This window comes from Podarcis raffonei, chromosome 12 (assembly GCF_027172205.1).
Source record: "Podarcis raffonei isolate rPodRaf1 chromosome 12, rPodRaf1.pri, whole genome shotgun sequence".
Taxonomy (NCBI): domain Eukaryota; kingdom Metazoa; phylum Chordata; class Lepidosauria; order Squamata; family Lacertidae; genus Podarcis; species Podarcis raffonei.
The window spans coordinates 58,357,905-58,385,122 of NC_070613.1; the positions used below are offsets into that span (position 1 = coordinate 58,357,905).

Genomic DNA, 27,218 nt, shown 5'->3' on the forward strand with positions numbered 1-27,218 from the left:
ATGGGCCGATAGGGTGGTTTCTGCACCTACATAATAAACTAGAAGTAAATCATTGCCACATATTCTCTTCCGATACAGAACACCACTCCACCCCCCCCCCGGGAGAATCTAGAAAACTCTCCTAAAAGGATGAAAAAATATGTCTGGTAGCAAAATGCCTTCCTTACTGAGATTCCACTTCAAGCCTGTTGTCGTGACACAGTCGCAAGAGCTCCCAATGGGAATGAGGCCGCACCAGTTGCCTTCTAGTCCTGTGTTTACACGTAGTTTGTGCTTTCCCTGCAACACAGAAAGAACTTTGGTTTAGTGTCCACTATCAGGAAGCACATGATTATGTAAACAACACACTTTTATGTACAAAAGAAGCTACAGATTAGGCACATCACTGCCGTTAAATTGTGATGTGGAACACCATGTGCCTAACACTGTAATTCCATGCAAATTCGTTTGGTAGAAAGCCCTTAACTCTCTTAAACTCAACAGAGATGACTAGGAACAAAGTGATGCTTTGGGTTCCTCCCAATAGAACCTGCTCAACATGAAATGTTCAGTTGATTCCACGTAAACTCTTAATGGGGTGTGGAGACATGGCTGCCACCAGATTTATTTATTTGATTTCTTATCCACCCTTCACTGTAAGATTTCAGGGGCAGCAACAACTATATCAGAATACAAGTCAAACAGTGCATACAATTATAAAAGCAAGGAAACCAGTTCCTAACAAAAGCAGCACATTACCAATTAAACAAAACAAAAGAGGTAGGTCCCACAAAATACTTTTAACTGTTAAAGGCCAGCATAAAGTGTGACATGGGGTCCTCAGATGATGCTAAACAGCATGAGGACAGGACGGAGCCCTGAGAGATGCCACAGGACAATTCCCATGGCAATAAACAGTGCTTACCCCCACTACTTTCTGGAAATGGTCCTGGAGGTCAGAGTTGAAACACGGAAGCATAGTGTTTCCAACTCTCCAGAAAGATACTGTGGTCAATGGTGCTGAAGAAGCAGACTGAGGGCAGCCTGCCTGGCTCCGCTGAACAGGGTGCTGGACTGAGCAGAATGGAAGGCAAGAGGCTGGGAGGGGGGCACCGAATTTTGGCATTGCACAGGATGTGCTGAAATGTGAAAGACAAAAATCCCCCCTGCTAATAGCCACCATAGCTACCGGTAATTGGAATCTCTAGATTAACTGGTAGAATAGCTATGAATATCCATGCCCAGGGCAGGGGGGGGAGAGACAATGGGGAGGGCTCTTGCCTGCATGCTAGTGCTGTGCTGAACCTTTCACTCCTTTTATTTTCAGCAATCTGAGAGAGCGGAGGCAAAACAAAGTGGCCTGCCAAGAGGCTGGGGCGGAGAAATTTGAAGGAATTTTGTGTTGGGATGCACATATGCACTGTTGAAAAGTGACCGATGAGTCTGCTTCTCACTGCAACATGCTTAAAATGCCCCGCACAAATGTGCAGTGTTAGGGAGCTCTTCACACACACAAGCCTTCTTTGTTGCAACACCACCTAAACTGCAATGTTGCGTGGTCACATGGCCATCCTAGGAAGTGTGCAAAAAAGATCACGTGTAAAGAACCCTGTGCCACAGTGTGGGGCAAGGCAGTAAGAAAGAGGACCCACAACACTGCTGAAAAAAATCATCAAGATTTTTACCCTCCTTGTAAAGGAGATAGGCAGATTTGGGTACAGCTCTGCTTGTGAGTTTTCCAGAAGCACCTGGCTGGACTAGAGGAAGCCTCAGTCGGATCCAGGAGGCCATTTCTTATGTTTTCTTCTAAGTCTGACCAAAAGCATAGCTTTACAGATATTTATAAACTCAGCTCTGAAGGATCAGCACAATTCTAAGGATGTCAAATGAGGTCATATAAACAGCATTTTAAAATTCTCCAGGGTTTGAGAAAATACTGTTTATGCCTTTTTTTAAAAAAAACTTAATTTATGGCTACAATAGAAATCCCTTGTATGACTTAAAATATAGGAAGGATACTAGTTTCTACTGTGCATTTTAGGACAATCCCTTTGGGGTGATAATTGGAGTGGAAAGCTGATGAGAGTTTGCTATTTCTGTTAGTTTTTGCTTAGAGTTTGTAAGCTTGTGAGTTTATGGGAAACCGGAGGTATCTCTCTGAAGCAGAAGTTATTGTGAACAATGATGCAACGTAAACTGAAATGATAACCTTATATCTTACTAAGAGCTGCACCGCTGCTCAATCTGCTTGCCGCCCACAGCTATTCCCACCACATTAACCCCTTAGAGCTTCCATTTCCCACCCCATTCAACTATTAAGCTCACTTTTCATCCACCCCATTTCTCAATTTGCCTCTTTTCTATTCTGAAGCCTTGCTTGCACTCATTTCACCTGCACACCCAGGTCCATGCCTCCTTCCCATATCCATACCTCCTGCATCTTCCTCCTCCCACTTATTGCGACTGCTAAGCACCCAGTTCACCTTCCGCCCATTGACTCTTTTATGCCCATTGTTGTCCTGCTTACAATGGGAATGGCAGCGCTGCAGGCACATCAGGTGCACTTAAGCCAAAGGTCTCGGCGTTGCCACATGCTTGTCCTGTGAATCTTACCTTCCTAGAACAATTTTGCCACCTGCAGTGAGGCAAAGTACATGGCTATAGCTGCAATCCTATGCACGCTTACCTGTGTTCTTATAGTTAAGCATCACTGAGCCAACTGGACTTTACTTTTACATAAATAAGCATGCATAGGATTGCGGTGCAACGGCACACCATGGAAACCAGTGCACCATAGTGCTGTGCCACACAAGCTCATATTTGACTGCTCAAAAGTGCGCTGAAGTTCAGGAGGTCTTATTCATTAGCAAGTGAGTTTTGGATTGTAGCCGGGAAGTTCCTGGTTTCAATCTTATGTCAATCACATACACATACAGTATCTATTTTTATGTTTTTATACTGTAAACTGCCCTGTAATCTTCGGATGAAGGGCAGTATAGAAATGTAATAATAATAATAATAATAATAATAATAATAATAATAATAATAATAATATACACATTGGGTTGCTTTAGTATAAAGTGCTGGGAGTAGGGGAGAGAAAGTTATATAAACGCTAAGCATCATTTATAACCACCATATCAAAAAAGCCACTGAGGTGCTGTTCTGAAAATTTCTCTGTTTTTGCTATGCTGAGAAAGTCTAAATTTGCTGAAGAGGGAACAACAACTCTTGTGTACAAAATACACACACACACACACACACACACACACAAGCAAGGGCAATGCCAGCTATTATCCATAATAAACTACAGTGTTCAAAAGCAGAGGCCCAACACACCTTCTACAGTTTCTAGGATCCATCAAGCGAAACCTTCAAATGATATCAGCTACAAAGGCATCCATTTTAGACTGCAAGGGTGCAAAGAGTGGTGTCAGGGAACTGCCATTGGAGCCAGAGGCAGAGGGAAGGCTCCAGAGGGATGCCGGAGAGGGTCCCAGTAGGGAGAGAGGCAGCCCATCTGCTGGGGAAGGAAATCAGCGTAGCACCAGTGGAGAAGGGGGGCAGATGGGGGAATCGGCGAGGGGGCTCCATGACTCCTCGCCGGAGACCAGTGGGGAGAGCACGGGTCCTCCGCTGCCCACACCCTCCCTGCGCAGAAGACTTCCGTGCAGGGAGAGTAGGAGGAGACTAGGCGTCAAAGAACTTCTTTGCTGGAAGAAGTTCAAGAAACGCCCACTGACGGATTCTGCCAGCGATTGAGACAGCCACGGATGGGTGGCTGTCCGGACCAAAAGGGTTCACCCAGGTAACCCAGCCAGGAGTTGCGACAACTTACGCACGAGCAACCCCTAGAACCATTACAGCAATCCGTCAGTCCCTGACGTTGCTTGTGCGGAGCCCCAGAGAGGCAGCACGATGAGCCGAACAGGGACAGCCGGAGAGCCGGAGCAACCAGCTGCGATGCCGAGTCTGTTAGAGAGAAATTGAGACTTGGAACAGCATGTAGCTATCTTGACGGCGCAGCTGGACGAAAGACGGGCTCAGGATGTGCAAGTCAGACCCACCCCCATCGCAAGGAAAGTACCGGGGCTGGTACACAAGTTTTGGGGAAAACCCCAGGACTACAATGCGTTCCGAACAGAAATAGAGTACGCTTTGGAACTGCAGCATAATGACTTTGCTGATGACGGGGAGAGGGTAGCTTACATTGTGCGGCATCTGGAGGATGGGGCGCGTGAATGGATCAGGCCCCTAATGGCGACACAAAATGATGCCTTGAAGGACCTTAGGAAATTTTTCCAAGCAATGAATGCGATGTATTCCAGCGAAGTGGAGCAAAGTGTGACTCGGCGGGAACTGATGGGGTGCAAGCAGGGGAGCCAGTCAGTTAGAGACTACTGGTTGCGCTTTGCAATGTTGATCCACCGGCTTGGCTGGAATCTGGACTCTGAACCGATAGAAATGTTGTTTGAGGAGGGGTTGTCCCCAACGGTGAAAGACGAGTTGTCCCGCGCGCCCCGCCCACAGTCGATGGATGAGCTGACCAAGGCTGTGCTTGCGATTGGAGTACGGCAGGAAGCGCGGGCTCAGGAGAAACACGAAGTGAGAGGGGAACGTTGCCATGACTACCGCATTCCTGAAATACCGAGACAGCTTTCCCAGGCGGCTGAGCCAATGGAAATTGATGGCGCGTGCGAGAGGTTTCAAACTCCAGTGAAGGTCGCAAGAGGGAGGGGAAGGATTGGAAAACCACCATCGATGGCAGGGAACTTCTGGGGGGGGGGGAAGTGACGCACCAGACCCCGCCAATGCGAATGAGGGTTTCCAGGCACACGGAGACCATCGCTTTTCACGTGGCCACACTGGCAGGACCTCCAGTAATACTGGGAATGAGCTGGCTGGCACTGCATGATCCAGTAGTGTCATGGCATCAGCGGTCAGTCACCTTTGGGTCAGCTTACTGCTTGGAACACTGTCTGGGGGGGGGAGAACCCAAGAATGACAGTGGCCAGGGTGGCTGGGCTGGCCGTGGAACTAAAAGGGGAGGTGCCACCACAATATGCTGACCTGAAGGAAGTCTTCAGCGAGAAGGAGGCGGATAGACTACCCCCCCATAGGCCCTTTGACTGCCAAATCAACTTACTCCCAGGGGCTCAGCTGCCGGTGGGTAAGCTGTATGCCATGTCCGACCGGGAGATGCAGGAGTTGCGGCAATTTATTGACAAGAACCTGAAGAGGGGGTTCATAAGGGAATCAAAGGCGGTGGGGGGCAATCCGGTGTTCTTTGTGGACAAAAAGGAGACTAATCAGCCCAGATTAGTCGTAGATTACCGGGCGTTAAATCTGGTGTCAGAACCCGTGACCTTCCCAATGCCCAGGATTGATGACATTTTAACACGGGTAAGGCAGGGGAAAATTTTTTACCAAGCTGGACCTCAGGGGAGTGTACAATTTGATTAGGATAAGGGAGGGGGACGAATGGAAAACTACCATGTTCACCCCCCTAGGGGCTTTTGAGTACTTAGTCATGCCATTTGGATTACAACCGGGCTCCGCCTGCTTTCAAGCTTTCATGCATCACGTGTTGGGGCCCCTGCTGTACAAGAATTGCGTAGCCTTTTTAGATGACTTCTTAATCTATTCGGACAATGAGAAGCAACACGTCAGAGACGTCAGGGAAGTACTACAGAGACTGCAGAAGCACCAGTTGTGGGTCAAGCTGGAAAAATGCCAATTTCACGCCAGAGAAGTCGAGTTTCTAGGGTACAAGTTGTCAGACAAGGGCCTAGCTATGGACCCAAGCAAGGTGAAGGCAGTGCTGGAATGGAAGGCCCCCAAAACCCGGAAGGATGTGCAGAGGTTCTTAGGGTTCAGCAACTTCTACAGGAAGTTCATAAAGAACTTCGCTCACTTAACCGCGCCCATCACAGATTGTCTCAGTAGCAAAAAGAAGTTCACGTGGACGGAAAGTGCCCAGCATTCCTTTGAAAGACTGAAGAAGGCGTTTGCTTCGGAGGAGCAGCTCCTGCACGTTGATCTGGAGAAGCCCATAAAACTGGAGACGGACGTGTCCGACCGAGCCATCGGGGCGGTCCTTTTGCAGCCAGAGGCCAAGCAGAGCTGGAGGCCGTGTGCCTTTTTCTCAAGGAAGCTGAACAAGTCGGAGCAAAACTATACCGTGTATGACCGCGAACTGCTTGCGATCTATGCAGCTTTTCGGCGATGGAGACATCTGTTGATAGGGGCGCGGCACAAGATCCAGGTCTGTACTGACCACAAGAACTTAGAATACTGGAGGACCGCGCGAGTACTCAACCAGAGACAGATTCGATGGGATCAGGAGTTCTCCAAGTTTTCCTTCGAGATACGATACGTGCCGGGAGAGGAAAACGTAAGAGCAGATGCTCTCTCCAGGAAGCCAGAGTACATGGAAGGAGAGGGACCGCCAGAGGTCCGACACGTGTTTCCCGAGGACCAATGGGTGTGTGGGGGAGCGTTGGTTGGGAAATGAGAACTGACCGGGCTTACTAGAGATGACGCGTTCGCTCAAGCGAAAATCAGGGAACTCCGGGATGGAAGGGAAGACCAGGGCATCAAGTCTACTGTGGTCTCCAACTGGCTGTAGTGCTGATTTAATATCTCAGGGGGCCACAAGTCAGTCAGGATAAAGTGGAGCAGGAGCACCTCAAGGTTTTAACATTAAAAGCAAAACAATACCCAATGCCAAGGTGGCTAATTATTCCCTTTTATGCTTTAGTTGCTGAGATACCACCACCAAAGTAAAAAACCTGAACAGAGCTTTAACATTTTTTCTTCTGGATCCAAGTCTGACTGTGCTTTAATTAATGTAACTGCTGATAAAAATCATGTTATATAATGAGATTCCATTGATTTTTGTCTTATTAAACCATTTTTGAAAAACCCTGATCAATCAGAAAAATTGATTCAGTTCTTTTTCCGTTTTCATTTCATCGCTGGTGATGGAAAATAAAGATCAGTTTTTAAGTTCAGCCTTTTGAGGAAAACATCCAAATGTGTGTTTGTGTGTGCTTTTTTAAAAAAAGCATTTTAACCAAAATAAGACTGAGCTTTTCATATGGTTTTGTTCATATAACTTCATTTTTATGTTTTGCTCACATAAACGTATAGTTTTGACTAGAAAGCCTGAAGGAATAGGAGCTATTCATTAAATGTGGCTTTTGTGACTAGCAAAACCGTATAGGGGTTGGAGAAACAGCCTTGTGGCAATGGAAGCAAGGCTTTAATTCATAACTTATTTACCACACTGTGGCACAAAGTTGAATGATAAAAATGTCTTTGGAGGTTTTCTTGATAAGGATATACCTGAATTTCATCTTTTCTACGCAGGGCACCCCTCTCCCATTTCATTACATACATGGGACCTGGAAGTACCACTATGAATATAAAATGTGCTTGCCTGCGTTGACCTAAGCTGGACACCAGCGAAACCTCAGTTTCTTTCCTTTTCATGCCTCCTGTTTGAATGTTCTCTAGCAAAAACAATATATTCTTATGGCAAGCCCATACCATTTCAAAGAGCATGTGGGGAACTCAGAAGACTGAATGCTGTTCCACACCCCGCCATCCCCAGTGTCTGCATATAGAAAACTAGATGCCAAGTGATTGGCTAGACCAGAATTCTACTCTTGACATCTAGTTTTCTGTATAGAGGGAATTGTTTGCATGGGGGAGCATTCAATCCTATGAGCTCTAGAGATTGAGACAAACCATGAGCCCCCATCAGCTTACATGCTAAGCCAAACCATGTTTTAGCTTACAGCAGTGCAGCTGGAGGAGGAGCTGGAGGTTGGAACAACAATGGCCCATTCCATTCAGTTTGGACTGATTCACAAGTAACACTAAGCCAAACCAGGAGAGGAGTGCATCAGTCACAATGTCCTCTCTAGAAACCCTTGTGTTCACACTAAGCCAAACCATTTTCATATGGTTTCTAGAGAGGACATCGTGACTGATGCACTCCTCTCCTGGTTTGGCTTAGTGTTACTTGTGAATCAGTCCAAACTGAATGGAATGGGCCATTGTTGTTCCAACGCCTTTATAAATGACTTGGATGAAGGAACTCAAGAGATGCTTATCAGATTTTCAGATGACACCAAGCTGGGAGGAGTAGCTAATGCCGAAGAAGACAAATCAGGATTCAATATGACTTTAAGAGATTGGAGAACTGGGCCAAAACTAAGAAAATGAATTTCAATAGGAACAAATGTCAGGTTCTACACTTAGGCAGGAAGATCTAGCTATACCAGTATAAGATGGGGGATGTCTGGCTTGTCAGTAGTACATGTGAAAAGGATCTAGGGGTCTTAGTAGACCACAAGCTTAACATGAGTCAACAGTGTGATGCAGCAGCAAAAAAAGCTTATGCTATGCTAGGCTGCATCAACAGAAGTACAGTGGTACCTTGGGTTAAGATCTTAATTCATTCTGGAGGTCCGTTCTTAACCTGAAACTGTTCTTAACCTGAAGCACCACTTTAGCTAATGGGGCCTCCCGCTGCTGCTGCGCCGCCGCCACATGATTTCTGTTCTCAATCCTGAAGCAAAGTTCTTAACCCAAGGTAATATTTCTGGGTTAGCGGAGTCTGTAACCTGAAGCGTCCGTAACCTGAGGTACCACTGTATAGTGTGCAGAGGAGGGTAACCAAGATGATCAAGGGTTGCCACATGGAAGATGGAGCAAGACTGAAATTTGTTTTGGATTTCAAATTACTTAGAAATCAGCCCTGATAATATTTATAGCATTTACTTTATTGTTTGAATTCTGTTTTATCAGGTTGCTTCTCTCTAGCATTTTTGTCTTATCTTGCTATGGCTGTATGCTAATGCAATAAAGGTTTGATGATGATGGCATTTACTTTCAAGTAAGAGAATGCAGTATCAGGAACTTTCAGCACAGTCATGTAAGACCCCTAGTAATTTTAAGTCATATATTTCAACAAGAATGGAATAGGATGCTTAGGGAGAAATCACAACTATGTAAAATGTTTCTGACCCTACTATATTCATAGTGACTTCCTGCTGGATGTATTAGAGTAGCTCAAGCAGAGACCATTTTCTCAAAATGCACAAACCTCCTAAAGCAGAATCTGTTTCTTTCTGGCATCTCATTTATCATCATAGCCATAATGCTGATGAATTATCCCTACAGAATTAGACTGCAATATCAGAAGATCACCAAAGGCTATCAGAAATTATTTTGTGATCCAGCACAAGGAAACAAAACAAAGCAGAACGGATTACACAAGAGCAAGACCTGCAGTCATACAAAATCTCAATAAAGTATTCTGGATGAAGCCAATTTCTTGAGTCCATTTTTGTCCTCTCACTACAAAGGGTGATGTGGGGATACAAATTAAAGCACAGCAAAGAAAGAATTAATCCTGCACACTTATAGAAATCTCAATTCTCCAAGTGAGGATCCAAAATGGAACTAACTACAAACAAGAGAGAAGTATCAACAGGCTTGGAGTTTTGCCAAAGTACAAAACTCCTTTAGGAATAAAAATCACAGGGAAAGGGGAAATCCAAAAATGCCTCCAAGAGGACTGAGCATGCTCAGAATGTTGACTTGTTTTTTGTGGGTGGGTGAGAATGGAACAGGATGGCATAAAGGTGGGCATGACTAGCTGGAAACCAGAACAGGATTCCCCCAAATTACAAGATTTGTTCTAGGAATCACATGCACATGCCTACTTCTCATTGAGGCTGCTATCTGGACTGCACCAGTTAAGAAAGCAGGTGGGGACTCAAGAACTAAGCAGCATTTGTGCCCAGCCAGAAGATCTTTGCTATCTCATCTTTCCCTTTGATGCAATCAGTTAAGTGGAACTGGTGTATTGTAGAACAGCTGCTACTATATCAGGTCCCCTTGGTTTTGCAATCCCAGGCAGTCAGCAAAAGCAAAAGGTCTTGAGTCCTCCATACATGACTGCAGCTGTGTTTGGCTCTGTGGGTCAGAGGCTGCACAGTCTTCCTTTTACTTCCATCTCTTGAGAGGTGGAAAATGTAAAGCTAGCTTTTGTGTAGTTGGTTCCTTTTGAAGAAATGAAGTACAGAGACTTTTTCCATACCTAAAACATATCTGACTGATTTACAAATGAACAAATTGCAAAGAAATGGCAGGAGTGCAAAAATATCCCCCTCCCAAAACTACAGATTTACCGTGCTTTGGCCTCTGAGCCAAAATCTTGCATGTCAACCCTCCTTTTCACAGAGTTTCGTTTCTGAACGGAGGTGGGCTGAAGTCTTTGCTCTTAACTAGGGGTCACAATTTTGGCCTGGTATCTCACAAGTGTCAACCCCCACCCAACCATGTGAAATTTGATATAGTGTAGTGCTGTAAGCAGACTGATAACTTGAGGCTTTCTAGACATATTGCTCAAAACATGGTAAAACTTTTATTAGGCTACACCATTTTACATTGGAGGTGCAGGAATCACAACCAAATAGTCTCCCCCACCAGCTCCCAAATCCCACATATGGAAAACTTGATGGTCAGATAAATGGTAAGCTAGACTGTGCGCGACGGTTTGGATATGGTAAAAACTTCAGTTTTCAATCAAGGAGTTACCCACCTTAAATCTAATGTAGATCCAGAAATTGTTTTAGTCTGTGATGAGCTGTTTGTCTTGGGAGCCTGTTGGAATTGGACCTAGAAAGCATTTTAAATTGCTCAGATGAAAGGCTACTCAGTGAGTGGCGAGGGTTTCCCCACTTTGTCATATTCTATTGCACAAGCAAGGAAATCCCCAAAATGTGTACTGCGTATGCAGATGATCTTTGTCCCCCTAAGCCCCAGAAAGAGACATTCTCTTTGATGGAATTCATAATGTGCTCATCCACTTAGACTATATTTTTTGTTGTTGTAAAAAAGCAGAATTATGTGGTACCATCACTAAATAATAATCATGGCTACTTCTGGGTGATGAAAATTATCATTAATAATGGAATTGCAGTTTATACAACCCATAGCCTTTTATGCCTGAAATTCTGATGATGATGATGATGATGATAATAATAATAATAATAATAATAATAATAATAATAATAATAATAATATATTTATACCCTGCCCATCTGGCTGGGTTTCCCCAGCCACTTTGGGCAGCTCCCAACAGAATTAAAAGCACAATAAAACATCAAATATTAAAAACTTCCCTAAACAGGAAGGACTACCTTCAGATGTCTTCTAAATGTCAGATAGTTGTTTATTTCCTTGACATCTGATGGGAGGACATTCCACTACTGAGAAGGCCCTCTGCCTGGTTCCCTGTAACCTCATTTCTGGCAGTGAGGGAGCTGGCAGAAGGCTCTTGGAGCTGGACCTCAGTGTAATGTCAATTACCATTAGGCTAAACCTCCCCTGAAGAACATTGGTCCCTTCAGAGTCATGTTTATCATTGCTAGCCGTGGTCAGAATGAATAGCTGAATATTTCATATATGTACTTTCTCATTTTCTGATACTGTGTTTCTCGGGAGTACAGAAACATTAGGCTATACACGGAACATAAATTATCTTTTATCTGTGAGTTTTACAGCAGTTTGTAATACAAGGTAGTAGGATTTATGACCAAGAAATAGGAAGATGTCCAAGAATTAATGGAGCATGACTTTTACATTACATTGAGCTGAGTTTAGTGTAACCCATGTAAGATTTCAGCATAGTGCTAGAAGAGGAAGATATTTCTACTTACACTTTAAAATCTATCAAGGAAGTACATTTTTGTCAGTTATCTAATGCTGTAGAAAGGACTTATGGAATGTTTTGGTAGCCCTTTTACCTGCATGTGCCTCCTTTTGTCTACCCTTGGCACAACTCTCACTGTGAGGAACATCCCACTTGCCTCACTGCACAAATCTGGTGGCCCACAGCAGCTAAGAAAGTCCCTGACGCAAATCTTACCGCATTGATAACTCTCTAGGTGGTGGCAACTGTTCTTGCAGGCCCCTCCATCACCACTAAAAAAATGGAGACAATATTAGCCATCTTTGAGATGCTGTAAGGATTGCTGAAATAATATATGTGAACTGCTTTAAGTATGTCAGTGTGGTATATAAATGCTAAACATTGTTACTCCTATTGTTATAAAGTGGCCATCATTAAGGTGTGTGTGGTGGTGTATGTGTATATCCCCAAAGCAACCAAAACCCCTTGGCAATTTCAGACCTAGGCAAAGGGCCATACTAGATGAATACACAATTGAGTATTGTGTATTTTGCTTTTAAATAGTAATCAAGTGTGCAGCCCCTGAAAATAGCAGTACCTTTTTGGCAGTGTTGAGGGGGGTGTGTGTTTTAATCCATACTGGATCAGCCCCTTTGTGCATGGGGAGAGAGGCTCTCACTAGCACTAGCTTAGGACTGTGGACTTTTTTTGCTTTGTCCTCCAAACCACTGCCAGATCATAAAAAGTGTCTGAAGGTTTTCTCAGTTTCAGAAATAACATGTTATGTGCAAAAAAGCTGTTTATGGAGAAGCACAAGTCCAAAATTGTGCTCTGTGTGTGGAACTAGTTGCATTGGTCCATTGGATCCTTTAGAGCCTCTTCTGTTGTGCAGTTTACACTGCTAAGTATAGTGTGCCGAAGTCTGGGAGGCTTGGGTTACTGATTTATTTCGGAGCCAGAGGTCAATGGATCTTCGCAGTGGCACGGCTGGAAGGAGACGATCCAGCTGAGGGATAGCCAGCTGGCCTTTCGAGCCCCGGATGCCGACAATACTAGGTCTGTAATCCTATACACAGTTACCTTGAAGGGAGTCCCATTGAACATAGTAGGATTGACTTCAGAGTAAAGGAGCAGAGGATCAGCTAAGCCACGCTTTTTGAAAGCTGTAATTTGTGATGAGTGTATTTTCTAGTTATATATTCATGAATATTCCTACTTGCTGCATGTGGCTACAGAGGCATCATAATCTATATAGATCACAAACTACAGCTAGCTTTGTGCCAAGTGAAACCTCCAAGAATGAAACAAAACCCTTTCCTGGCAAATTAGATGTTAGGTTCACAAAACAATATTCATCATTCCCCCACAAGCCAGCTTATCCCAACCTCCCACAGTTATATTCAGAAATGCATGGAATAAGCTTATTAGCTTTTTTTCCTCGGCACATCTTATCCAGCAAAGAAATAACATTTTAACTTGTTTCATTATATACCTAATAATGTGTTTCCAAGAAATGAACATGTATTTTTGAAGAGGAACTTACTAACCATAGAGTTGTAACTATTCTGTATAAAGGAATAAAATGGATGGTTGGAAAGGAACACACTGAGTATGGCTATAAGTCATGCAGGAACAGAAACCTGTGCTACCCTTTTATTACTGTTCTAGGAAAAAAGAAGATAATGATATCTACTGCTTATTACGTACTCCTTCATTTAAATGATTGCCCTTGCCAAATTGATCAATGCTCATAATATTTTTAAAAGGTGGCTCCATTTCATCATATTTAATTTGTGGGGTATTGTGGAATGAGACACAGAAAACGGCAGACTTCACTATAGAGTACAACTGTAGTTTTCAAGCTTTCTACATTCAGGGCAACCCTTTCCACATTGTCTGCTGAGGATTCTGGGGCACATCCTAGGCATAAAGAAAAGCATAATGTAAATGTAATAAATAATAACTATTACTTGGGCTCAAAAACCTCAGAAATTGGAACCCTGCATCAATTTTTAGTTACAGTAGTAGGAAAGTTGGGAGGGCAAATGTCGGGCCCCTTGAGTTCCAGAGAAGGAAGGCACCAGATTCAGGAACATGGGGTATGAGAGGGGAGGGCACTACAAATAGCAGGCGCTGGGGGAAGGGGCCTAGCAAATTCAATGGGGACCACAATGCAGACAAATTCCTTCTCCCATGTCATGTTCCGATTCCAGCTCAACCCTGCCCCCGAGGCCCAGCTACGTCAAAGCACATAGCAAATGTCACACAATTTCTCCCTTAATGTATCATGTTTACTTATCAACTTAGCCCTTTTCTCTGAGAAGCAGGTAGGGGAGGTGGGAAGAAATATATATATATTCCAGCTGGGAGAAAAATAGTTGGATATTTTCAGGAGATGGGGCTTACCTGGACACGTGGCAAGGACATTCTTGGTTCATGATTATTAATAGTTTTGTTCTTTAGGTTTTGAGCATATCTATATCTGTTTGAACAATGTAAGCAGTTTTTATTAGCCTAGTCAAATTCAGTAATTTACAAACAGGGTCATGTAAGACTCAGGGAAACTCTGGCAAGGGCAGCGTATGGTGGCAGAGCCCATGAGTGATAGGCAGGTCTTATATAGGTAGAAAACTTATATAGGTAGAACTGATGCTCTCTTGCTCTCTCAGATGATTCAATGCAAGCGATATTTGGCCTCCAAAAGTGTGTTTTAAATTGTTGTGCTGGATAATTATATACAAGACTGTTCCAATCAAGCTGTGTCTAAGTTTATACCAATAATTTGAAAGTCATTATCTACAGAGTTTATGCAAGAACTTGTTTAACTTCAATATCAACAGCTCACTGATTAATGGCCTTACAGTGTATATCGTGATAATCATTATATAGCTTGAAATCTTTTGTGCTTAAATCAAAAGAAAAGTTTCAATCACATTTCTTTGAATTACATATGGGAGTATTAATTTGCAGTATATTATGTAAAAGTACCTTTGATGATGCCACATCAGTTAATTAGGGGGAGGATCTGTCCTGGAAGGAATTTAAAGACATTTGAGGTTCAAGGAAGTAAAATCATACTTAAAGGGGCATTCAGATGTGGGGATTATGATGTTCGTTTCCCTGGTTATAATGCTAGTGCTTCTGCCCCAATTTCTAATGTTACTTTTACAATGTTTTACCTGTTGATCTATTTTTGATCCATATACCACCATATTAAGCTAAATTTCACACCAAAGGGCAGAGTGTGACACTGCAGCAGACATCATCAGACAGGTTGCCACCTTTTATGCGCATGTGCATTTTTGTTTTCCCATGATTCTCCCATGAGGAAAAAACTGCACGCTGGAATATGGCCCCAAATTTCATTGTGTGAGCAGCAGCAGCACAATCCATGATTACAGTGCAAACCCCTTATGATTTTTGGGTTAAAGGGTTGCAAATGTCCCCCCCGGAAGCAGTTAACCAGGAAATGAGCACTAAACTTTTTCAAAAGCCAAGCCATAGATTCCCTACTTTTGAAAATTTTGATATCTCTATGGTGGTTTTTGCTATGTGAATGGTGCCCCGGACTCCTTGGGTGGGTTACATGGACTCCCTGGGGTACGCGAACCACCAATTGGGAACCACTGCTTACAGCATTCCACACCTGGCAATCCTGGCAACAACTTTGTGAGGAACAGAGATAATGGCTTGCCAAAGGTCACCCAAAGAACTGATAAGGTGAGATTTGGGTCACTAGTACAACAGAGTAGTCAAGAAAGATGGGGCTATGAACTTACCACCCTGAGCCCATAGGCAATTGACTATCTCAATTTTTGCAACAAAGGGATAAGATTAATATCTACCTTATAGGAATGTTGTAATGAATATTGAAAAATATGTGAGGGAGCACTCTGAGTACTTCAAAATGTGTGATATAAATGATGCAAAGCAACAAATAAATTGAAATTGAGATAATGATGATAATTATAGTTATTCTTCAGCTGCCCCTATCTTTTTGAAGAGAAAAGAAAGAAAGAAAGAAAGAAAGAAAGAAAGAAAGAAAGAAAGAAGGTACATGGCAAATTCTGCTCTGCATCCAGTCTTGGAGAAAGTCTACATTAAGCATCAATTATGCCATTGCTCTGTCTACTGGTTGCTCATATAGGTGTACAATACTGTGAATACTTGCTTTGTGGGACAGCTTCAAGAGAAGAAAAGGCTAAGGAGTAAACCCTACACAAATCCAGAGTGGAGTCTCTAAGACGGTTGGATGAAGTCTTGCATGCCTCCTTCCGGGAACTCCTGCAGCCATGCTGGTGCCAAATGTATTGTTCTGCTTTCCTTTGGACCACATCAGTGAGGCCAAGAAGGACAGCCCAGGACCTCCATACATACTGCCCAGGCTTGCTCCCAGGGGAGGTCACTTTGGTGCTGCTAACACAGGGGTCTGACTTGTGCCCTGAGACAGATGGATGCCAACAACTGTCTGGCATGCTTCAGAATCATGGAGTTGTAAGGGACTTAAAGGTATCACCATCCATGTTCACTGTTGTAGGAAGGATATTCTCTCCTTCATCCATCTACTCAGCCCACAACTCAGCCTACACAATCCAGGCCACAGTGTGATACAAGGAGACAGCAAGTGGACCACAAAAGAGGCTGGCAGAGCAAATAGCTCCAGAGGACTCCATCAAATGAAGCAAGTTGTAGGAGAAGCTAATAAAATACCCAGGGCCATTAGCCTTTTTTAGTTATAAATATTATAAACACATTATTTAGATATAAACTTAAGGAGCTTCCTTATGCTGAGTGATATCAGTGATGTATCATGTACAGTGCCCTCTGCATGTTCTTGTTTTCCAACTCTTGCCTTCCCCAGCCAGCTTAGCCAATGGTGATGGATGGTGGGAGAGGTAATCCAACAACTACAGTGGTACCTCGCAAGACGAATGCCTCGCAAGACGGAAAACTCGCAAGAAGAAAGAGTTTTCTGTTTTTCGAGGTGCTTCGCCAGACGAATTTCCCTATGGGCTTGCTTCGCAAGAAGAAAGCCCATAGGGAAATCTCCGGGGACCTCTTTTAAAATGCTGGCGGTCGGGAGCAAAGACTTTCGCCCACCGCTGGCCTTCAGAAGAGGTCCTGGACCTCTTCTGAAGGCCGACGGGGGGCAAAAGTCTTTGCTCCCGACCGCCTGCCTTCCCGGGATAGCGGAGAAGCGCAGCGCATTTCTCCGCTATCCCGGACGGCTTTTGAAGGCAGGCGGGAGGGAGCAAAGACTTTCGCCCACCGCCGGCCTTCAGAAGAGGTCCTGGACCTCTGGCTTCGCTGCCGCCTGCCAGCATTTCCCGGGGGCTTTTAAAATGCTGGGGGTCGGCAGCGAAGGCTTCACTGCCGCCCGCCAGCATTTTAAAATCGCCCCGGGACAGCAGAGGCTTTGCTGCCGCCCGCCAGCATTTTAAAATCGCCCCGGGACAGCAGAGGCTTTGCTGCCGCCCGCCAGCATTTTAAAATCGCCCCGGGACAGCAGAGGCTTTGCTGCCGCCCGCCAGCATTTTAAAATCGCCCCGGGACAGCGGATAAGTCTCCGCTGTCCTGGGGGCTTTTAAAATGCTGGCGGTCGGCAGCAAAGCCCTCCTGTCCCCGGAGCTTGCGGGGCAGGAGGTGGGAGAAGGGCTTTTCTTCCCACCGCCAGCCTTCAGAACAGCCTTCTGAAGGCTGGCGGTGGGAAGAAAAGCCCTTGTTCCCCCCCGCAGCCTTCAGAAGAGGTCGGGGGACAGACTGTCCCCGGACCTGGTCTGAAGGCGGTTTCCATAGGAACGCATTGATTGATTTTCAATGCATTCCTATGGGAAACCGTGCTTCGCAAGACAAAAAACTCGCAAGAAGAAAAAACTCGCGGAACGAATTAATTTCGTCTTGCGAGGTACCACTGTATAGCCTAATGTCCTGATTAAGGGAAGTAATAGTACTGCTCTATTTGCCTTGATCAGACCCCACCCCACTGTGCCCAGTTCTGGGCACCACAATTTAAGAAGGATATTGACAAGCTGAAACGTGTGACCAAGATGATCAAGGATCTGGAAACCAAACCTCATGAGGAATAGTAGAGGGAGCTGGGGATGTTTAGCCTGGGAAAGAGGGGACTGGGAGGAGATATGCTAGCCATCTTCAAATATTTCAAAGGCTGTCACATGGAAGATGGAGCAAGCTTGATTTCTCCTGCTCTGGAGGGTAGGGCCCACACATATGGCTTCAAGTTACAAGAAAGGATATTAGAACTAAACGTGAAGAAATTTCTGACAGTAGGAGCTGTTCAGCTGTGGAATGGACTCCCTCAGAAGGTGGTGGCCTCCTCTTCCTTGGAGGTTTTTGAGCAGATGTTGGGTGGTCATGTGTTGTGGATGCTTTAGTTGAGATTCTTGCATTGTAGGGGGTTGGACTAGATGAATCCTGGGGTCCCTTCCAACTCTAAGATTCTATTATTCTATGGTAGGGTAGGGGAGTGAACCAGGAAACTGTACATTGACTGCTGCTTCTTCCACAAGTTGTGCCCAAAGTGGCTTACAGCAAACCTTCAAAAACATCAAAATACAAAAATACAAAATGCAGAGCAGATGAGCTTCATCACTGAATCCTGTTCCTCACTGCTCCTGCACACATCTGGGACTAGTTTGTTTCCTGAGATCTTTCTGGATCTACGAATAAACACAGTGCGATAGGTACTTGGAATTCCATATGGTTTCCTTGCCATAGCGGGCAGCACTAGGGTGCCTACATACTGGAGCACATGGGCTTCAATTCACATAATGCACAGAGGCTATCAATTCTGGAGCTCACTCCCACCTGCTGAGCAGAGCAGCCTTTGTATATTGAATTTCAGAGCATGCTCCTGTTTCTGCTTCTAAGTCACATGGATTTCAAACAAATTCATGAGCAAACTGCTCATTAAAATTGCATACCCACTGTGGGGTTATTTTTTGCATATATATACTTATTTGACGTGTCTTTTGAAGAAAGTTGTGGGGTTTGAGATTACAGGGGAGGAATGCAGCTGGTGATTGTAACTGTTTCAAAGTTAAATCATTCCTGCCTTGTGTTCTTATATTTTATATTTTTAAATACTGCTCAGTGTAGTACATTTTTGTAACAAGATTAGATGGCTGCAGTCCTTCTATGGGAGCCCTGTTATTTAATGTTGGATATATAGCCAGTGTCCTTCTGTTAGAGTATTAGGAAGTATATATGTACAGTGGTACCTCGGGTTAAGTACTTAATTTGTTCCGGAGGTCCGTTCTTAACCTGAAACTGTTCTTAACCTGAAGCACCACTTTAGCTAATGGAGCCTCCTGCTGCCGCTGCACTGCCGGAGCATGATTTCTGTTCTCATCCTGAAGCAAAGTTCTTAACCTGAAGCACTATTTCTGGATTAGCGGAGTCTGTAACCTGAAGCATATGTAACCTGAAGCATATGTAACCTGAGGTACCACTGTATATATAATTTACATACCTGGTTTTTTTGAAATGAACCAGAGAAATAATTTAGCAAAGAGGTTATGGGTCCGTTCTATGGTCACTTTTGCACAAGCCCTAATTGGGGAAACTCTCACTTATCTCATTGGGGGATGAACAATATATATTTCATAGAGTACAAAGCAATAAATGGCGACTGGTCACAATGGCAATAGTACCTCCAAAATTGGTGACAATACGACTGTATACCAGTTTTTGAGAACGTGAGTGGGAAGAGTGCTATTAAACTCAAGTCTTGCTTGCATGCTTCTCATAGGTATCTGGTTGGTTACTGAGAGAACAGGAAGCTGGAGTAGATAGGTCTTTGGGTTGGAACCAGGAGGGCTCTTCCTAAGTTCCTATGTTTGCAGTGAATAATGTCACATAGCAATGGCTATTCCATCAGACTACCTAAGCAGTTAACATTCCAACTAGCCATGTTTAAAACTGTCACTTTCAGAACTGGTGCCTGAGCTTTTTTTGCCTGCCTGCTCCCCTTTTCCTTGTGTGTTTTGCCTGAGAACAAAGATTGGCTTGCTACTGAACTTTGAATACTGCTCTGAGAGCCTTTTATGATAAAAGAGTGGGATTAAAAATGCTTTCAGTAAATCAGTAGTATTGTTGTGCACATGTCTTAGTGCAAATGCACACTGAAGTTTAAAAGAGATCTATTGCAATGCTTTAGAACTGCACTGTACATGTGCAGAAGGATTTGGTTTACCCTGGTTCCATCAGCACATTGTACGCAGCATAGGTCGCAGGACCAGCGTGTCATGAATGTTTTGTTATTTTAACCTTTTGAAAGTCACTTTAAGACCTTTTTTTTGTATAAAGGAACAAATAAATTACATTGTGCAGCTTACACAGATGGCTTTTCGCTTTGTACAGGGGAGCATTCTCACCCATCCCTCAAGAATACTTCAGGTGTCCCTGACTATATGTCCCCTGAGCCCTCACATGCACAGAATATGTCAGTTCATGAGGGTCTGTCCTTAGATCAAGTGCACACGGCCAACTAAGGCATCTGCCTACTCTTCAATGAAAAGTCTTTAATTTATTTTCATGATGCACCAGAATGCCCACAGCATCTGCTGCTTCAAGCAATCAGTCAGTCAAGATGATGCAGAACAGGTAGTGGATGCATGTATGGTTAAGAGACTCTGGATCTTCATGATCTGAAATTACCTTCCCATTGCTCTTTTGCTCCAGGGTTGCTGGACTCTCAAAATATGAAACTGGAATTATAGTCTACTGCTTCCCCAGAGCATAAAAACCCACATTTAAATGGGACAAGAGGCCTCAAAGGCTGTATTTTTAAAGTCCATAAATTGGGTGAGGATCAATTTCAACTGCCTGTGTGAAAAATGCACTCGGGGTCCATTTCTGTCCATCTTTTAGGGGGTGGAGTGCAAAATACATTTGGGAAAGAATAGGGTTACATCTTTTTAACTTTGTATGTGGAGCTTTGTTTTCTTGGAACAGAGAGAACAAATTATTCTTTTCCTCTCTGCAGTCTTAGCAATTTTCACATCTACTGCATAAAGCTTCGCCTGCTTCTTATTAGCATGGTATTTTCCTCAGGCAATTTTCATCAAAGAAACTGGCAATTCTCTCTCCCCATCCCCCATTTTTAAAAAATTGAGCCTTGTGCCAGAGAACAAGGGGTGAGAGGAAGACCTAAGAAATCATAAGATATTACCCCTGGCCTTCAGCTTCCAAAAGTGCATCTCATCAAAGGCTTCCTTGCAATTCATGGTCAAAGTGTTAAACTGCCTTTCGGGCTGTTACATTAATAGCTGAAAGTTTCAAAGTTAAAAATAGCATTTTGTTTCTCAGAATTCCCACTTTTAACATTCCACGGGGCTCGTTCCACTTTCTGATCTGCTCCTGCCTTTTTCTTTCCCCTTTTTTGTTATTTTGGCTTTCATTTTAAAAGAGAATAGAACAAAACGTTTGAGCCACCTGCGTCTTTCATTCCTCTTCAGAGTCTCTCAGCAAAACATAATCGCTCTTGCTCAGAATCTGACTGGGTTACTAGAGAAGGGCCTTAGCTTTAGGGGCAGGAGAGTATGTGCTATCCAAATTGAAGAGACTAAATTTCCTTGGCACTCCCAGCCCTCAAGTCCCCTGTCCGAGTCCCTGTAGCTGCTGGGTGCACTAGATCAGTGCTCTTCAACATTAGATACTCAGAAGTTCATAGAATTGTAGAGTTTCATGTAAAATGAAATCATAAATAAATAAAGAAGAAGAAGAAGAAGAAGAAGAAGAAGAAGAAGAAGAAAGAATTGTAGAGTTGGAAGTGACCCTGAGAGTCATCTAGTCCAACCCCTTGCAATGCTGAAATCTCAACTAAAGCATCTATGACAGATGGCCAAACAAGCCTGCTCCTTCCATATGACAGCCTTTTAGATATTTGAAGATGGCTATCATATCTCCTCTCAGCCTCCTCGTTCCCAGGCTAAATATCCCCCAATTCCCTCCACCTTTCCTCATAAGGCTTGGTTCCCATACCCTTTATCATCTTGGTCAGCCTCCTCTTCACACGTTTGGTCGTCCTCCTCTGCACACCAGTGACAACAGGTTATCAGGTAGATGATACTGAAGAAGCATTTTCTGACACTACACTGTACAGAAGTGTGCTAGGCAAACTAAACTCCATTGCCAGATGTTCAAGACCGGACATTGCAGTTAGCACAAACTTGCTAAGCAGACAAGTCAACAATCCTACTGTTAAGGATTGGAAAGCTCTGAAACGCATAGCACGCTATTTGAAAGGCACTATACACTACAGACTGAGATTTAACAATCAGAAGTCTGGTGGTCTTAAGATATTTGCTGATGTGAGTTTTGGAAGTGACGCTACAGACAGGAAAAGCACGTCTGGAGTTTGCTGCATGTACAACCAGGGTCTATTTGATTGGTTGTGCAAGAAACAAACAACAGTAAGCTTAAGTTCTTGTGAAGCTGAACTGAATGCACTGTCTTATTCACTTGTGGATTGTGAATGGTTGTTACAATTGTGTAAAGACATGAGAATTCCTATAAAGTGTCCAATCCAGGTTTATCAGGACAACAAAGCATGTTTCTCTAGCATGTTGCAGCTTCAATTGCAAGTGCTTCGTGCTTTGCTGACTTCTGAAGGTTGTAAGCAAAGCACGAAGCACTTGCAATTGAAGCTGCAACATGCTAGAGAATGTGTTCAGAAAGGACTCGTAATGGTGTCCTACATGCCAGGGAATGAAATTCCTGCTGATTTATTGTCCAAGGTTGTTCCGAAGGATCAGCACTATACCTGTGTACAGAAACTGGGTTTGTACTGAGATTATACTGACACACTGCCCAGTGGTGTTCACAGAAAGGGGGAGGATGTTAGTTTCTGTTTGCCACTGAGCAGTGCTTTGGAGTCACACGACTCTGTTTACATTCCACACATTCCATACTGTTGGAAGTCTCATGGGAGACGGATGTGACATTACTGGTTCCTGTTCCTTTGTTCCTTTGTTTCAGTTGCTCTCTGCTTTCACAGAGAGAGGATGTCTTTCCTGTCTGCGTAGTTAGGAAAATAAAACTCTTTGCAATGTAGCCATAAATCTCATCACTTCCACATGCTGCTGGATTCTCTGCTGAATGGGAATGTGCCTGAGGCCTCATCAAAGGCTCAGGTCATTAATCACGTCGGACTCGGCCAGAGGAGGATGAGCTTGGCTGAGTGGAGATCTCGACATAGGATAGAGTTTGTCTGAGAGAGTTGGTTCAAATTTGAGTTTAACATCCGCTCTGAGGGGAATATCTACAGCTAGAGGAAGAAGCCTTGTAGCTTAGCTAGGAAGACGGTGTTGAGTGTCCTGGGAGAGTATTCAGACAGGAGTGAACTGGAGGGCTGAGTTTGAGCAGAAGAAGTAGAAGCTGTGAGGATAAAGTCTCCTTGGGTCTCCTTCCAGTCAGGAGGGGAGAGATTTTCTAGCTAGAGAAGACTCCCAAGCCTGTTAAGAGGGGTGAGGGGATCCCCTGACTAATACCTCAGGAATGGGATTGTAACTGACAAAACGTGCCCCTTGCTCATGAACCAAAGTTCTAAATTGTGAAGGAAGCTCTGCTGTGTTAAAAGTATTTAACTGTAATACCGGTCATAAGTAAGTAAAGGAACGAGAGGGAAGGAACAGAAACTGAGTTAAGCATTTTACTATCTATTCTAGAAACCTGAACATCTACCTGAAGTGCAACAACTGATTTTTTTAAGCAACTGTAGTTTAGGAGAAGCTGTGCATTTACTTCTTTGTTTTAACGCCTGCAGCATCTTTAGATTTAGTTTAAGTAATAAGTTAATTTCTACTGAATGAAAGAACACAGCTCCTGACCCACCTTTGTTTTACCAACTTTGTTTTGTAGATAAAACCTTTCTTATTTGTTCAATTTCTGCCTAAGACTCCAAAACATCAATTTTTCCCTCACACAAGAAGCCAAAAAGATAACCTGCGGTAATTTAGAATTTTAATTAATTGGTTCACTACTGGTTTAATTGGGAGCAGTTAGCGGTGGGATCTGCTACATTTAATTGCATTTAGTGGTAGGTCCACTACATGAGGTGCCCCCCATCTTATATTTGAGCAGCTGGTTCTTACTGCCTAAGTGTAGAACCTGACATTTGTCCCTACTGAAATTCATTTTGTTACTTTGGGCACAGTTGTTCTCCAAACCCATGCTGGGTCTTGGTAATCACAGCACAACTTCATAGACCGACTGCTGAATGATCTGTTCTAGGACCTTTCCTGGTATTGATGTCAAGCTCACCAGTCAGTAGTTACCTGGATCTTCTTTCCTCCTCCTTTGATGATGGGGACAACATTCACCCACATCCTGTCTGCCGGGACCTCACCTGCTCTCCTGAATTCTCAAAGATTATGGACAAAGGCTCTGACATTACATCCACAAACTCCTTTAGTACCCTTGAGTGCAGCTCATCAAGGCCTGGAGATTTGAATTTATTTAAAGTAGCTAGGTGTTCCCTTACCATCATAGGAGAAAGGGAGTATCTAAATGTAGTATATGACGAAATAATAAATGCATGGATGGTGAGCTGTATTTATCTTAGTAGATTACTAGTTGTTCTGGATATATATATCCCAGACTGCCCATCCATTGGCTGGATTAACAATGTTCCAGTATTTTACTATGACTACCTGCTTTGTGGCACTTGAGACTCCACAATTTGTGACAATTCATCACTCATACGGCTGTCATTTAAGGCTCATTTCTGATTTTGGTCACCCAACAGAATTGTAACACCTTGTTCTTGGTTTACTTTGCAACTGAGGGATAAAAACTTTTTTTCCCCTAAAAAGGATGACCACTGAGAAGAAATAAGATTATCGTAAATTCTACTTGAAGATTCCCTATTAGCATATTTACCAACTGAGTAAAGTGGAGGATGGTAAATAACTGCCAGCTAAACATAATAACAGCCTGGCATTCTGAAGTTAAGCGGTAACACATAAGATACAATTATTAATAATGAGGCAGTTTGCAAAATTGTTAGTGGTTTCATTATTGCTTCACATGATCCCTTTTCACAAACTTTTAACATGGCATTTCAAAACCCATTTAGGTGCCTTAATACAACACTGAAGTGAAGCCAACCATTTTTTGTTCTGAATGGGGCAGCACTCACTTGTTGAGACTCTTTGAAAGGTTCTAACCAGCTCCCCCCAAAGCCATCTAAATTTAATTTAGTGTCAATGTGTGCAAATTGTTTCCCTGTAAACTACTCCCTAATTTCAAACTGCATCACAATTCCCCTTCAGACCTTCATTTGCATAAAAATGTTTCTAGATTCTTCTGCTCTGCAAATAACCATAATAGTAATTTCTCACTGTAATAGCAAATGACCTCCTATGTTCAGCATCCTTCTTAAAACTTTGAGGGTCTCATAAATTGAGGAAACAATATTTACGGCTGAATTTCAGTGTATTATCTCTGGTCAGCAACTATACTGAACAACAAAATACTATAGTGTATCCTCCTGTCTAAAAGGGGGGCTCCTGCTCAGGGTTCCTGCTCAGGGTTCCAGCCAGCCATTTCTTCCAAGCAGGGTACTCCACTATCCCTCTTCCCCCCACCATGCTCCATTTTTCTTTTCCATCACTACTGTCCAGTAATGGCCACTGTGTACAACCAGTCTTCATTGGGCTGTTTTTGTGGGATAGTCACCCCCTTCCTCGTAGCTGAGTGGTTGGGCATCTGCTTTGCATGCCAGAAGGTCCCCGGTTCAATTCCTGGCATCTCCAGGTAGGGCTGGGAATTCCTGCTGCCTAAAATCCAAAAGAGCTTCTCCCAGCCATTGTAGGCAATAAAAGATACAGTGGTGCCTCACAAGACGAAATTAATTCGTTCCGCGAGTTTTTTCGTCTAGCGAATTTTTCATCTTGCGAAGCACGGTTTCCCATAGGAATGCATTGAAAATCAATTAATGCATTCCTATGGTCAAAAAAAGTCCAAACAAAGCCAAATTTGGTACAACAAATTTTCTAAAACTTTTTTTTCTACTTGTGCAAATCTTGTGGTTCTTCCAAGCACGTTATTTCACAGATGAAGTTGTATCTCAGACAGTATCCATCAGGGGCAGGGAGGGAATATGACTCAAAGGAAACCAGTTCACTATTTGTGCAGTGGTTCTCTGAGACAGAATAAAGCAGGAGAACTGTCACCTGTCTCAAACACATGCAATCTTTTTGCAAGCTCCATGGAGACAAATAGTCTGAAGAATGAGCTAATGCTACTCTAGTGTGCATTATTGTACATATCCCTTTCTTGGCGTTTTCATTCTAGGCCACCAAGCTGAGAAGTAACCAGAAGCACAGAGGCAGCTGCTGGAAGACCTGAGTGACCCTAACTTCTGATTTTAAATTAAGCACCAAACAGAAAATGTTGCATAGCGCAATCTAGTTAACATCCAGCTGGAGCTAAGCTTTTTCAAAGTCTGATATCAGTATCAGTGGAAGAATTCAACAGGAGCTTAAATCTCTTCCCCTGAAATTAATGGGACTGAAAAATAACTGAACTTTGGCTGAATCATGCCCTCGGTCTTTTATTTCTGAATCAATAACTTCATTGTAAACTTGAATAGATAGAAACAACACATTGGTTGCCTTTGATGATACATATTGATTTCCAGACTGGAATAGACATAAGTCTTACTGAAGGTGAAATAATTTTAGAAGACCAACATCATCAGTCTTCTTAGACTGTTGTTTTTTTCAAAACAAAAAATGTTGCTTCATTTTACTTACATGTTGAAGTAAGTATATTAGGGAACTCTCCTGAATAACTATGACCGGGAAGGGTGTTATCTTAACTGCATGAAAAAGTGTTTCCACAGATGCCATGATCTGGTCAAAGCGACCTCCAAGTCCACCCAACGTTACAATCATGTCAATCTAAAAGAGACACAAAACAAACATTGGTAAATATCACTGAGAGCATCTGCTGTACTTTTCCTTTGGATAACTTTCTCTCATATGTACAAAGTGCAGAAATACAGTTTAAGCGGATGCAGAAATATCTAGCACGCTATTTGCAGAATATTCAGAGAACCTGGAAAATGCAGAGGGAGCTGAACAGATTGGGCACATTTAGCCCCACCTGCATGATTTCCCTGAGTGTAGCCCTTAGCCTCCATACAAGTGAATGTCTGCCAGTCACTCCTATGGATAAAATAAAAGCACTGTACTTGGATGCAGGGCTTTTATTCAGCCGGAACTTGCTGGAACTCAATTCTGGCACCTCTCAGATGGACGCCATTGCTGTTCTAAGAGTATGAGGGAGGTGTTCATGGTGAGTTCTGGCACCTCTTTTTCTAGAAAAATAGCACTTATTATTTATTATTTCAGTGAGAGTCTTTCACCTCTTGAGACTGAGTGGCTTAGTGTTCAACTGGTGGCAATCCTGCAGGGAGATTCAATGTACTATTTCTGTATGAGATATATTGCAGAGCACACAGAGGAGTACATAATATTATCAAAAAAGTTCCTCCAGATACTAA

At 43.3% G+C, this 27,218-nt stretch overlaps 1 protein-coding gene across 12 annotated transcripts in view; it reads right to left on the bottom strand.

Moving 5' to 3' along the window:
- TPK1 (thiamin pyrophosphokinase 1) overlaps window positions 1–27,218 on the bottom strand; it is a 259,313-nt gene that overhangs the window by 63,847 nt on the left and 168,248 nt on the right. For 11 of the 12 annotated variants that reach the window (XR_008327150.1, XM_053359643.1, XM_053359645.1 and 8 more), the window contains 2 exons: window positions 26,467–26,613; window positions 168–279 (listed from right to left, as the gene is read on the bottom strand). Coding sequence is in view for 11 of the 12 variants with exons in the window: in XM_053359643.1 (XP_053215618.1) it covers window positions 168–279; window positions 26,467–26,613 (259 nt within the window). In the remaining variant the exon portion in view is untranslated. Of the gene's footprint in view, window positions 1–167; window positions 280–21,623; window positions 21,741–26,466; window positions 26,614–27,218 lie in introns of those variants that run through there. The other variant, XM_053359647.1, reaches the window with a different exon arrangement.